This window comes from Oryzias melastigma, linkage group LG7 (assembly GCF_002922805.2).
Source record: "Oryzias melastigma strain HK-1 linkage group LG7, ASM292280v2, whole genome shotgun sequence".
NCBI lineage: Eukaryota > Metazoa > Chordata > Actinopteri > Beloniformes > Adrianichthyidae > Oryzias > Oryzias melastigma.
Genome location: NC_050518.1, coordinates 19,964,431 through 19,978,792, shown reverse-complemented (window position 1 = coordinate 19,978,792; position 14,362 = coordinate 19,964,431). Strand labels below are relative to the sequence as shown.

The 14,362-nt window shown below is 38.7% G+C and overlaps 1 protein-coding gene across 1 annotated transcript in view; it reads left to right on the top strand.

The window, feature by feature from the left end:
- The window catches only part of syt6a (synaptotagmin VIa), a 127,720-nt gene that overhangs the window by 90,877 nt on the left and 22,481 nt on the right, over positions 1–14,362 (top strand). The window contains exons 2-3 of the mRNA XM_024293598.2: positions 4,096–4,501; positions 8,209–8,770. Coding sequence (XP_024149366.1) covers positions 4,096–4,501; positions 8,209–8,770 — 968 coding nt within the window. The remainder of the gene's footprint in view (positions 1–4,095; positions 4,502–8,208; positions 8,771–14,362) is intronic.

Sequence of the window (14,362 nt, the reverse complement as noted above, 5' to 3'; positions counted from 1 at the left end):
AAAAAAAAAAAAGAAATGAGCATGGTGTTCAAACTGATTTTAAAAGTCAGGGACACTATATAGTCCTGCACTAACATATTTTTAGGGAGTAGGGAGTGAATTCACAATCTCCCTCTGCAACACTCATTTCCCAGAATTCCATGCAGCTTAAAGGAAACATTTATAGGACTGAAGCGTAGGTCAAGTTCTAATTTTAAACTTTACATAAATAAGAGCGTGGAAGAAAACTAAAATTAAGTCCCAACCCACAGCAAATACATAATTAAAAAAAATAAATAAGAGTCTATCTCAAATTACCATTACATTCTAAATCTTTAGGTCAAGTTCAATCTTTCAAATGTGCAGCACTAATATTTACTCTAGAACAACTGCTGGGATTTTTAAAATAGCAAAAAGATCATGAATTAGCATAAAGGAACGTTTTCAAAACATTTTGGGTGTAGGTAAGAGCTCATATTCTAAGATTTTACAGTTAGTTCTGAAAAGCAAATTCTAAAGGTATTGAGCAAATACATTAATCTTTATTCAAAATAGCACACTTGTAGAATAAAAAAAAACTGAGGCTGAAAACTGGATTATGGAGACTATGTTGAAAAACTATGTTGTCACTATAATGTGCATTAGTAAATGGTCTATTTTCAAAATGATATTGTCCACTAAAGACGCACTCAGTGAAACAAAAGAGTTGGAGAAAAGGTTGTCAATAAGTCAGACATTTTAAACTGCATTCACACTAATCCTAGAAGTTCTATGTAACGAGCTACATGTTAGCTACGTTACAAGCGTTAGCATATTCACAATATTTGAAACTCCCAACCTTGTTTCTGACACAGAAAAAACAGACTAATATTGCTAAAACAATGTTGATTATGCTAACCCTTAACTTTCTAAGTAGCACTCAAAAAACACAGCTAAAAACCACACACACGTTAGCCACGTTAGAAGCATTAGCCATCTTTAACTCCAAACTTTGCTTGCAACATGTCAAAAAACAAAATGATACCACTAAAATAAATGTTACTGTGACTATGCTAACCATCAATTTTTTTGCTAACATGAAAAAAAAAAACAATCTCACACATACTGTTTAAATGTTTGCATATTTCCATTGAGACTCAACCAAACATTTTGATGGCTAGCACCGCGTACCTTTCAAAATTGCTTTTAAATCATTAACCCCAACCGGAATGAATCCATACATAACAATCCTCCAGGTCATAAGGATGAGCACAATACTACAATACATATCTGATTTAATTGACATTTAAATAAATAGTGACAGGTCAAATCCTGATATCATTCAAGTCACTGACGATATTTTTGGACACAATTTATTTTATTTTTTTTAGTTTTGTTCCCTTTGCAGCCTTTAGCTGCTTGTGCTCTGTGAACCAGAGGAGTTCAGAGTCCCACCAAAAAAGAAGAAACTGCTCATGTAGTGATGCACCAATCTTTGCAGTCAAAGAGGATGCAGAATTTACATGCAGATCCAGAGAACGGTAGATGGGTTTGATTGGGTTAAGGGAAAAGGGGAAAACTGGGTTGTTTTCCTCTCAGTTTGGATGAATCCTTCTGGTCTGCTTGTCAGCATTCTTGGTGCGTTTCCAGTTCTTTGTGTATTGCTTGTTCCCCAGGAGGCATTTTCCTATACAGAAAATAAATGAGACTGAGTGTGCTGGGCTCCTTTTATCTGCGTTATGGTAAAAGGAGGAAAAAAAACCTCCCAGGAGGAGACTGCTGACACTTTCTGTCCCACAAGACGCCTTCCAAATTCAAACACTTGCTTTTGTTGGTTTATTTTTCACTCATTTGTCCTCCGGTAGATTCTTCTATGACAAATAGACAGTAGATGTATGCATGCATGAGTGCACATCATCTTCTTATTTTCCTTTTGGCTTTTCATGTTCTTATTCTTATATTCAAGAATTTTTAATAGAAATATCCCTTCCAAATCTTATGTAACTCAAAATTGTATTATTCATCACTGAATATCTTTTAATATGGTATTAATTATAGGATTTATAACACTTTATGAATAAAATTCAGTTATACATACAAATATTTTAAAGAAAATGTTTAAAGTATATATTTAGAGCAATAAATCCTGTCACCACAAGACGAAAAGGAGAGAAATATGGAAAAGAATGAGTGAAAACGACCCAAAAAATACATTAAATTGGTTTTAGTAAATTACATTTTCTTTATTGAGACCAAAACCTAAAGATGAAGGTTAGCTTAATGATACTGGGAAATTATGGCAACTAAATTTAATCAGTAAAAAATGTTTGAAGTCTAAACATGGCCAATTGAAGTTGAAAGAAACTTCTAGAAAGTCATCTGCAAAAAACCAAAAGCTCAGCAAGTATTTTTGTTTATATTTTCTTGTTTAAATGTGTTAATACCCTTGATAAAAGAGTTAAAAACTTTTTCACAAGATGGAATGACTCCTTTTAGGACAATAAATCTTGCATATCTTGTCAAGTCACTAAATAGTAAAAACTTCAATATTATGAATAAATAAAGTTTTTTTTTGATTTGTTGTTAATATTTTAAGCAGAAGTTTTACTTGCGACAGGTAGACAGGTGAATGGTCTTTTTTTTAAAACTGATTAAGGGAAACTGGAAAGTATTAGTGAGTTGTTGTCAAATACAATAAACACACTGTATACGTAAGAGATAGTTATTAGAAATTCACTTTAGACGTTTTTTTCTGCTAAGTCCATTAATTTCTGATAATGGATCCCTTGTCAGACATTATCACCCTACATCATTTTTATGGAAAATATATCTTAAAATGTGTAATGCCAGCCTTATTTAGAGGCGATTTTAAAAGGTGGGCTGTTATAGTGCCTAATATAGGATATTTTTGCCTGAAGATTGAATATGTAGAAATAAAATTCTTTGTGGAGAAATACGTGCTTGAGACATAATATTTCCAATTACCAGAACAATTCAGTTGATCTAAATAAGACGGTTTAAGGCTCAATTTGAGGTTTAATTTGGCCTTCATGGGGAGGACATCATCATGTACTGAAGAGGTAGAGTGGTTGACCTCTGATCGAAAGTGGTTTGATTCCCGCCCCGCCCTTCCATGAGTTGAAGTGTCCTTGTGCAAGACACTGAACCCACATTACTCCTGGTGGTTATAAGTTGGCGTTGTGTTCAGCAGCATCAGTCTGTGAATGTGTGTGTTTGGGGAAATGGGACAGTGACTTAAAAGTTCTTCAGGTCTTGTAAGAAGGTAAAACATTTTAAAGAAATCTGCCAGAAAAATTCTACTAGTTCAATTGGTAGATTTTTTTTTAACTCATTATTTCAAATTCATAAAACTTTTATCCCTGAAGGGTATTTCATTTAAATGTGCAGACAAAAGCTACTGAAAAAAATATTGATCTGGCATAGATTCTGAAACAAAATATCAACAAGGCTGAAACATTCTGTTACTTTAATGTACTTTTTTTAAAATAAATAAATAAACTCAACATCCATACCTAGAAATTAGCAAATTTTGGGCTAATCGAGCCTCTGCTTGGCATTTAGTGTAGTCATCAAACTCTTTCAATAGTTTTCAGAGGAGTTTGTATGATCTTTCCTGTTACTTCCACAATCTAAAGACTCACTACATAGGTTGATTGATGATTGGCCGTGCAACAAACTACCTAACTGTTTAGTGTACCCCACCCTTACCTAACAGTAGCTAGGATAGGCTCCAGCATGACCCTCCCATGACCCCGAAAGGGTTCTGAAGGTAATGTGAACATCTAAGTATGTATTGTAACTCAGTGTGAAGCTTTAGTTAAAATAGAACTCATTTATAAAAAAACATAATAACATGTTTTTTTATGAGTATGGAAATTATTGTGACCAATTAAAATGATCAAAAGATTAACTAAAAATTTAAAGCGGCCCTATTTAATATTTATAGATCATTTATACCGAGGTACTTAGGTTTTCCTTCTTTAAACAACAACCAGTGATGCTCATGTACTAACAGTCTCCTTTCTCTCCCGTCCTTTTCCCTGTAACCCTTGTGATCGCCATCTGTTCGTCCATATTGCGTGATCCACCGTTCCTGTTCCCGTGGCTCACCAGCAGACGCTACTTTTGGCCTGTTGCTTGGCGTGTTCCTTGTTTGTGGCCTGGCCCTGTTGGGTCTCCTCATCTTCGTCTCCTGGAAGCTGTGCTGGCTACCTCGGCAGACAAAGGCTCAGCTACCCGCTCCGTCTCTCAGCCCGGCCTGTGGCCCGCACCGCTCCTCGATCCAGCCGCCACCGTCGCCTCCTCCTCCTCTGCTGCCCGGTCCCCAGCAACCAGTGGTCACCATGGCGACGGAGAAGGTGAAGGACCCCATGGGTTCGATGGGCTTCCTGGAGGCAGCTGTGAAGATAAGCCATACTTCACCCGACATCCCCACCGACGTGCAGCTCTCCATGAGGGAGCACTTCCTGCGCCGCACGCAGCGCATGCAGAGGCAAACCACTGAGCCGGCCTCCTCCACACGGTCAGTCATGAACACACACAACCGCACCTGAACATCAGAAAGGCTCTGACTCATGTCAACCCATCCGTTATAGACGAGTTCACGCAGATGCACATCTTAGATCAAAGATTATACTTAGGATGGTCGCTCAGTGGGTGGAGCAGCCATCTGCTCTTTGGCAAGTTGAGCTTTGAACCCCCTGCACCCTAAAGTATCAGTCACATCTGGCCTTACAGTTGGATATGAGCTGTTTGCAGGTGAAAATGGGCAAACCTGTATGGGGCATGCAGGAAATGTTCAACATTTTTAATGAACATACTGTAGGCAACAGGTTGTAGTAAACCTGCTCACTCTGGCCTTGCCAATCCACGTCCACGTGGCCAATAAAAAAGGTGATGTAAACACTATGTGTAAATGTGCATTTCAGGCTTTTGCATCCAAAACTTTAGCATTCACACATCACTATAGAAGTCAGTTTTGGGGCTCTGCATAATAAATGCACAGCCACTGAACTTAACCAGTTGGACTTTGACCAATCAGCGACTCGGATTTGATAGTGTTGTATTAGTAGCGTCTTTTTCAAAACACGGAAAAGCCAACTGTTTGAAAATGTATCATAAAGGAGAAATGAGTAATTGTGGCCTCAAATTATATACAAGTCTTTCACATATAAGAGTAAAGCTGTAACCGAAAAAACCTGGAGCAAGATTCACGAGATTTTCACCCCTTTGACATTTCACACCAAGCCTCTTCCAACTGTGACTACATGCGTTAGTATCATGACAGTCCAGTGTGAACACTATATCCTAAAAGCGCTTTCAAGAACCTGTATTCTTGACTGCACATCACATGCTTGGTGTGTACCTAGTATTGTACAACACACAAGATAGTTGCACGCATTTATGATGTACGGGCGATGCTGTCGTACGGTGCCGTTATGCCACACTCTGGTTGTTAGTAAGGTGCAAGTATTGCTCTTACTACTCCAGAGTGAGCATGTGAGACGTAAGTGACACCTGTAGGACGCCCCGTAGCATACCCACACAAACTACACTCAAGGAATCCACTAGTGCCGTTTATGTGATAAGTTTGCTTCATTAGACAAGGAAATTTTTGTTTTTGGTCCTGCGGGCACTTCCATAACGCGTAGGATCAGTAAGGAGCCAGTACTCACACCTTACCAACAATGTGGTGTAAGGATATCTTATGACAGCATCAATTGTATGACATAAGTCGAAGCAACTTACCGTTTTTCCAGAGTATGAGTCGCACCAGAGTATAAATTGCAAGAGCAAAAAATGTCAAATCAAGAAAAACAAAATAATTTACAAGACGTGTGGGAAAATAAGTCGCACTTGTGGGAGAAAAGTCTGATATTTCAGAACAAATCCACCAAGCAAAGCTAAAATTAAAATATATATATATATGTACAATAATACTAATCTTTTGACCTGTATAAGATAATTATCAAAGTTTAAGAGGAAAACAATCCGATTCTTTTCCATGTTTTCTTTGGACGACACTTCTTCTCCCATCGTCATTAACAAATACTTATACTCAGGTGCAGCGCCATCTAGCAGTTGTTAGAGGAAACAACAGCTAAAGGACAACCGGTGTTTACTGGGAAAACAACAAATATATAAAAGTATTTATGTCTAAAAAATAAATAAGTCTCTCCTGAGTACAAGTCGCACCCCTGGATAAACTATGAAAAAAAACGCGAGTTATTCTCCAGAAACTACGGTAGTGGCTTTACAAATATTTCTACAATAGACTTACCACACACTCGACATATTTTAAAGTGGATTAAACCTGATAATAACTTGGATAAAGGCTGACAGATATCTCAATGTACACGTAGGTTTTTAAAAGTTTTATTTATTTTCGTACTTAATTTGCAAGAAACCATAGGATGTGGACCAAAATTTGGATAGTATTAGAATTTTCTAGATCATAATTTGAGCTCATGAACACGCACGCTGTTAATGTGCTCCTTCTGAAACATGCCGTGAAGTCTGCTCAGAAGATGGAAGGCTTTTGTGAAACATTTGTAATGAAGAGACTCACAACTTGCAGTTCGCTTTGCCAGAGAAGCGTGACTGTGTTCAAAGCCGGAACGCTTCCATGCACAGAAAATGACTTTTCAGGGAACCGTTCAGTTCAAAAGCTGTTTTTGATGTGACTATTCTACTCGATTCCTGGAGAAATGAAGCACATTTCTGAAAATGATGTTCAAAAAGTCACCAGTCAGACACAGCTGCACTTTACTCTCATTTTGGAAAATGGCAACACAAAAACAAAAGTCAGAGTCTAAACAGAAGCCACTATAAAACAGGTGCACCAACATTTTGCCTGACTTAGAAAACTTTATTTCACACAACCAATAGGAAGTTCAGATGACAAATGTAAAGATTTAACTTAATCCGACTTTTCACATATCACTGGGAAAAAATAAATAAACTGATCTATCCTTAGTACTCTTCTTTTTAGTTTTTTTTTTTTGTAAAAATAAAATTTACCCACAAATATAAACTAGAGCTTTACATTAATGAATTTCACCAAAATGTATTTATTAAATTAAAATGTTCACTAAATGTTTATTTTTAACCAGCTCAAATTGACTTTTACAAATTCATTTTTTTAAGTTGCTTTTTAGACCATTTTTCTGAGTGATCAACTGTCTGTTTGCTTTATAAATAATGATTATGACAGATGAAATGGTATTACTTTTATATGGCCCAAATTTGATCAATCTACTTCACCCTTTTTATGAGCTTACATCTTTTATTTGCTTCTTTTTTCTTTTTCCAAATACATTAAACTGATTTATTTTTTTTAAAGCCAAATAAAATGAATGTAATTTCAAGAGAAAACAAAACTTTATATTATTGTACTTTCCACACTATATGACTAAACTGCACGGAAAAGCCTTATTTTTTAAATAGTGAGTCTTAGAGTCTTATATATGGATTAATTCCGGTTGTGCTTACTGATGTTGAATTTTGAGTCGTACATGCGCTCTGTCAAAAAGTCATTTATTTTCGAGTTACAAACAAGGTTTGGAGTTATTGTTAATATGCTAACATAGCTAAGATGAGCGATATCAGTCTGCGTTTTTTTTTACGTTTTACTAACATGGTTGGTAGTTATTGTTAATATGCTAATGCAGCGTTGGACTGTTTTTTTAACATGGTACTATCAAGGTTGGGAGTTATTGTAAATGTGCTAACACATCTAACATGTAGTGGTGTTGGAGGGTGTTTTTAACAGTGTTACTAACAAGGGTGGGAGTTACAGGTTTGGGAATATGCTAATGTGGCTAACACTTACCATTTGCAAACGCAATTATTAGTTTAGCTGGCGGACTTATCTCTCACTCTTTTTATCTCTCTTAATACACTTTATAGTTTGGTGCACCTTATACAGTAAAGGAAAATAGACGATTCATTGGCGGTGCCCCCTACAGCGTTGGTAATTTGATTTAGCTCGTTATGCTATTTTTTGTTGATTTACAATGTTACTTCAAAAAAATAAAAATAAAAAATGCATGTTAAGGCCAAAGTGGCTTCCTAATCAGTGCATTGATTGTAATATATTGACACTTTTCTTGTTTTGTCAGTTTTATTATTACTGATATAATACAATATTTGTTTTGTAGCTACCTGCTGTAGAAACTACAGTCATTTCTTTGGATTTTTTCATTTTTTTTGTCATTTCCTTCTGTGCAGACACAGCTCTTTCAAGAGGCACCTGCCCCGGCAGATGCAGGTGGGCAGCCTGGACCTCGGAAATGACTACATGGTGGACAAGGATGAAAAACAGACCAGCATCGGCCGCATCCAGCCAGAGCTCTACCAACAGAAGGCCTTGGAGTCTGAGGAGTCGTCCAAAAACGGCAGCAGCAAAAACTGCGGCCGGATAAACTTCTCCCTAAAGTACGACTACGAAAGTGAGGCCCTCATCGTCAACATCCTCAGGGCAGTGGACCTGCCTGCCAAGGACTTGTGTGGCACCTCTGACCCTTACGTCAAAGTCTACCTGCTGCCGGATCGCAAGAAGTTCCAGACCCGCGTCCACAGGAAGACGCTCAACCCGACGTTCAGCGAGAGCTTCCAGTTTCCTGTGCCTTACGAGGAGCTGGCTGTCCGGAAGCTGCACATGAGCGTCTTTGACTTTGACAGATTTTCCCGGCATGATATGATCGGCGAGGTGGTGCTGGAGAATCTGTTCGAGACATCAGATCTGTCTCGGGAGACAAACATATGGAGGGACATCCAGTATGCAACCAGCGTAAGGATCTTTCCAACTTTTATTCTTTTTCAGGAAGTTTTGATGTCTACAATTTCTAGATGAGCGATACATTTCTCTCCTGTTTCTTTGGCAGCTCTGAGATACCGCAACAATATTTGGTTTTTTCACATCAGAAAGTGGTATTGTTGATGTTGCAGTATTTAGGGGCTCAGCATGCACACACGGACCTCCTAATGAGAGGTTCACCGCATGGAAGCACAAACTGCTTATTCCACTTTCTGTGTGTAAAGCAGCATCTCCAAACCTAGACTGTCACCTTCACTGTCCTCTGCAAACCTAGTTCTCATGTCTGCTTAGGGCCTCTGTGAATCCAGAGTCACACACACTTGAACAGACAGTTGACCCGTATGGGTTCTGCAGGGTTTCGGGTTGTTTAGGCCCATTGAGGGTCACAGGGAGGAGCGCAGGTGTGTCTTGCAGTTTCCTTGAGGCTCACGTGATCTCTTCAAGGGACCACATAATGGAAAAGGCCATTGTCTTATGTGTGGCAAGTGTATTGTGAAGTATTTTTACAGATATGCTATTCTAGGGTGTCCCTATGCCACACTTGCATCGTTATTAAAGCCTTAATCATATGCTCTTGGCTTGATCTGTTAACCCTACAGGTACTGCGGGTCCCCGTAGGGGTTAACCCAAGACAACTCAAATCTAGCCATAAAGACATTTGTGACTAAGGCTTTATCCTTTCTCACAAAAGAAAAGAAACACCATCCTTTTCTGACAAGTGTCATGACTTGTTTATGAAAACCTCTGTGTAATCTAGATATTCTACCTCGATGACCTTATTTTCTAACCATAGTCGTCAAAATAATATTCAAACCAATGATATAATGATAAATACAGACAAAGCTAGATCTGTTAACCCAGTTCTCTGAACTCAGTCACACTGGCTTTTGTTTGCTCTTAGGCAGTATTCTACCTTTGTTATCTCCATTTGGTTCTGCATTGTAGAAGTCTGAACAAGTAAATATGTTTCCAGGCTCTTCTCTGGCATCTGTTATGCACTTTCTAAGACTTTAACCAAAGCACAGAAAAATATTTATAGCAAAAGTAGCATCACTTAAACGTGATAAACAACAACAATTTAAGGAGAGGAAGCAAAAAGGCTTCAGGTGAATCAGAGTACATTAAACCAAGAGCAGCTGGACAGAACTCAACGTTCAAGAATCTGTTATGGACTGCAGCAAGTGTTTGTACAGAAGCTGGTAAGGTAGCACTTCAGCTCTCCTCCCCCACAACCTGGAATCATGTACAAAAGGAGAGGAAATCAAAACGTCTGCTCCAAATAAGTGAGTTTAAACGTTTGTTCAAAGGCTTGGAAATGAGATCTGTAACTCGTACGTGTTTTTAGTAGTCTTGGAATTGTATTGTTGCCTTTTATTGCTTTGTATTGATCGATTCCACTGTCTGGCCAGAACTACCCGTGAAAAACAGATAATCTCATTTCGAATTTTCCTGGTTAAATAAAATGTATAAAGGAGGCCAAAATCTACAAAATAATCTAACCAAGAAAGGAAGAAAAAGGGAAATAATACGTTCTGAAATTTGAAGCCAACATAAATAGGAGATAACCACACAGATCCTTTTTTTAAAAACAGTTCAACACAAAACACTGAGTGATGGGCAAATGATACCAAGGCTGGCGTCAATTTTCTTGAAAATGTTGTGACGGAGCTTGTATCAAAACACACATTTGTTGCGATTGATGACAATTGTTCGGAAGCCTCAGTGCTTCGTGAAGCTTCACATACATACCACTATGGTCCCATAATGTGGAGCAGATGGCCTGATTTGAAGGCAAGTTATAGCTGAACTTTCTTCTCAAGGACTGAACGTCCACAGAGATTTTACCGTTTACTCAATAAGCTCTAGTCCAGGGATCTCCAAAGTCATTCCGTAAGGGCCGGTGTCCTACATATTTTCTAACCAACTTCCCATTGAAAAACCTTATTCGCTAAACACACCAGATCCAGGTAATTATCAGCAGATGAGGTAGGATTTCTGGAAAACTAGCAGGAGGTTGGCCCTCATGGCCTGGATTTGAACACCTCTGCTCTAGTCCATTCGCCAGACACACCTGTTCAGCACCACACCTGAAAACAATCGACACAGAAAGACACTAAGATCTACAAAAAACAGCAAGGTCCTATTTTGAGAAATAAAACACCTATACAACATGGAGAGAAAAAAAAAAGATCAGTGGCCTTGTGGTAGAGTGTCTGTCCTGACACTGGAAGGTTGTGAGTTCAAATCCACAGTTGAGTCAAACCAAAGACTGTAAAACTTGAAGCAACTCAACAATTAAAGCTGGTGTGTATAAATGACAGTCATATTATTGCATGATATACCCTAAAAGACTGTAGTCTGAACATTAAACACAGAGTGTCAGATGACACCAACAAGTTTAATGAATGATACGCACAAACTACAGGCACGGAGATACCAACAGAGGAGTATAACAAAGATGAGACAAACTCCTTGGAACCAATTCACCAAAGAGATAACGAAACGAAGAGCAGCTGCTGTGATTCTAAACAGAATTGACAGGAAGAACGAGAAAACAAAACACAAGGGGCTTCGCTGAGGAGAAAAGGAAGAAAACACCCACCTGAACTCAATGAGAACACATTAGACTACATCGCATTTAGCAGACGCTTTAATCCAAAGTGACTTACAGATCACTACTACAATCAGGGGCGATATATGGGGTGAAGTGTCTTGCTCACAGACACAACGTCTGTGTCGCTTGAGAGTGAAACCCCTGACCGTCCAGCTGGCAGACAGGCTGCTCAACCCAGTGAGTTATCAGACTCTAAGGTTGGGGTAAAGCAATGAATAAGAACAATTTGAGACAAAACAGTGGATCAGTCTCTGACGTCATGTGGCACCAAAACTTTAGAGTCACTGGTTGCACATTCGGGTTGTATTCCATGAGCTACCACAGAGCAAATTTACGACCATAAAGTGTTGCATATTCACACAAAGCTGCTTTTCTCCACTTTAGAATCTGTTGGAATTACGTTACAGTGGTTCCTCGTTTATTACAGGGGTTATGTCCTGCAAAAAACCCATCACAGGTGAAATCCGCTTAGTAGGATTACAGATATATAAAGATTGTAAAGCTCCTCACTACATACTTTATATACTTTTCTCGCAGATATTAATATCTTCACACTTTTCTCTCGTTTAAACTCTCAAAGTAGAAACCATCATAGAAAAATAGAACCAGTTTAATGGAATGAAAAAGATCTCCTTGTGAGGAAATATTTATGTGAATGTGGAAAACTGAACACAATCTGTACTGGAGAGACGGCAGAGCAACACGTTCTCCTTTCCAAGTTGCCATATATTGACGTTTGGCTAAGAACCCCTCCACGTCACTTTCTGACTGTTGCCATTAAATCACGGGACCCCCGACCTCCGGGCCATGAACCAGAACAGGTCCAGTGCCGCAACGCGTAGAGCACCAGCACCCTAACCGACACCAAACCAGAACAGGTCCAGTACCGCGACGCGTAGTACAGCAATGCCCTAACCCTACACCAGACCAGATGTGGTACCGGACCAGAAAAGGTATTAATGCATGTCCATGGCCTAGTTGGAGGAGGTTTGGTACAAAATGTTGAAACGGTGAAAATCTTGTACCGTAAATCTTGCTCCAGGGTTTTTTCCCCAAAGCTTTATTCTTATGTATGAAAGACTTGGTGCCACGTACAGTATGTCCGGCCGGGTACAAACTGCAATTATTATTTTCCTTCATAATCGATTTTCAAACAATTAGCACTTCTGTGAATTAAAAAAAAAAAAAGACTTTTAGACTTTTCATCAGAAGTGTTTACTTGACGCATGGCAGAACGCAACGTAAACTTAGCTAAAGAGTTATGATAGTTCGAAAATGGAGTGTTATTTCCCGTCACTGTTGAAATCTCCAATATTGTAGGGTTAAAATCAAACTAAAGTTAGCATCTTCTACTCTAAGTAGTCTAGCTATATTGGCCAACTTCAGGTACAAATATACCATCATCACTTTGTGGTGTACAACTTTCTTAAGCCTGAGGACATGTCATATGGAGCAACACATTTTAAAGGATAACAGGAGCTTTTGGGCTTATTGGCCAATACCTCACATCTTTGGAAGCCAGTATCACTGCAGTGATACTGGCGTAGGAACCAACGCTTCTTACTTTCCTGAATCTGTAAGCTGATTTACATAATCTGCTAACTGGCAAAGCAACAGCTTCACAAACTCAGTGATGGAGCAAAATTCTGTTAGTTTGAATCATGTCTGTGGGTCTTAATCAGGAATGAGGCGTTTTTCTGTTTGTTTTGTGTTTTTCTCTTAGCTCCATATTAAGGGCCCTAGAGTTATTGTCATTTTATCACCTTCACAGAGACTCCCCCTCCCCTCTCTAGTTGTTGAACTTCTTCAGGGGATAGTCAATAATCTGAGCGTTCTTGCTTTGTGTGCAGAAAAATAAGGCGGCCTTCTCCTTGGCACGCGCGCTTAATTGAGCCACCCAATGATTTTATGACAAAATCTTTTGCCCGCATTAAATCCAAGATGGGTGCCATAAAGAAAGCAGCAGAGGTATGTGTGGGGGGTTGAGTGTTCCGCTAAGAAAACAAATACAAGTGGTGTTCGGTGGAGAACCGTGTATGACACTGGGCGGCTTAATGAGGGCAAAAAACCGGGATGCTCTGGGTCAAGTCAATACTGGAGCCATTGTGTAAAAATCAAAACAAACCCAAACAATATAGATGGAAACATGCTTTTGTGTGCGATTGTGTTTTGGTGATGATCAGTAAACATGTCCATGTCTTTGTTGCTTTCTAATCACGTAAACAGAATGACAACAAAGGCCCTCTAATGATATATTTGCATAATTATTGGTTATTTACAGGAAGGGGAGAATGGGGTTTGAAATATTCTCGTCCTCCGCAGCCTTTGATGATTCAGCAGGTGTCCTTGCAACGTCTGCATAACTCAAACGTGAAGACAAGTTTATAGGATACTCGTCGCACAGGTGAACCTTCAAGTGAAGGGAAATCACAGGAGGAGAGTTTCATTTAAAATTAAATCTGTGAGCAGTATCAGCCCCACTGGCGGCTGCTATGCCCCTCCCCTTCTGTTCAGAACTCCATGTGAAAAACACTTCTTTTCAAAATTACATCTTTTTTCATGTTTTATCTCTATACCAACCATTTTATTTTTTGATTGTCTGAGGGGGACAAACAAGTCTATGTAATTTTTAGATGAATCAGCAAAAGTATTTTTTTTTTTTTTTATTNTTTTTTTTTTTTTTTATTTCCTTAGCAACAGGTTTTTTTTGTTTTTTTTACTAACCACGCCCACATTCCAAATATGGTCCTGTCCTATTGCTTTGTTCAGTTTGAACCAACAATTCCTGTAATAAAATTAATTTTAAAAAAAGAAATAGGCAAGCGATTGGAATACACCCATACTGTGAGCTTGCCACGCTGATGCCGTCCACAATTTGCAAACTTTAAAAACAACATTTTTCCTCAAGAAGCTTCTCAAAGGTGCTCAACAACTTATGAGAAGATGGATTG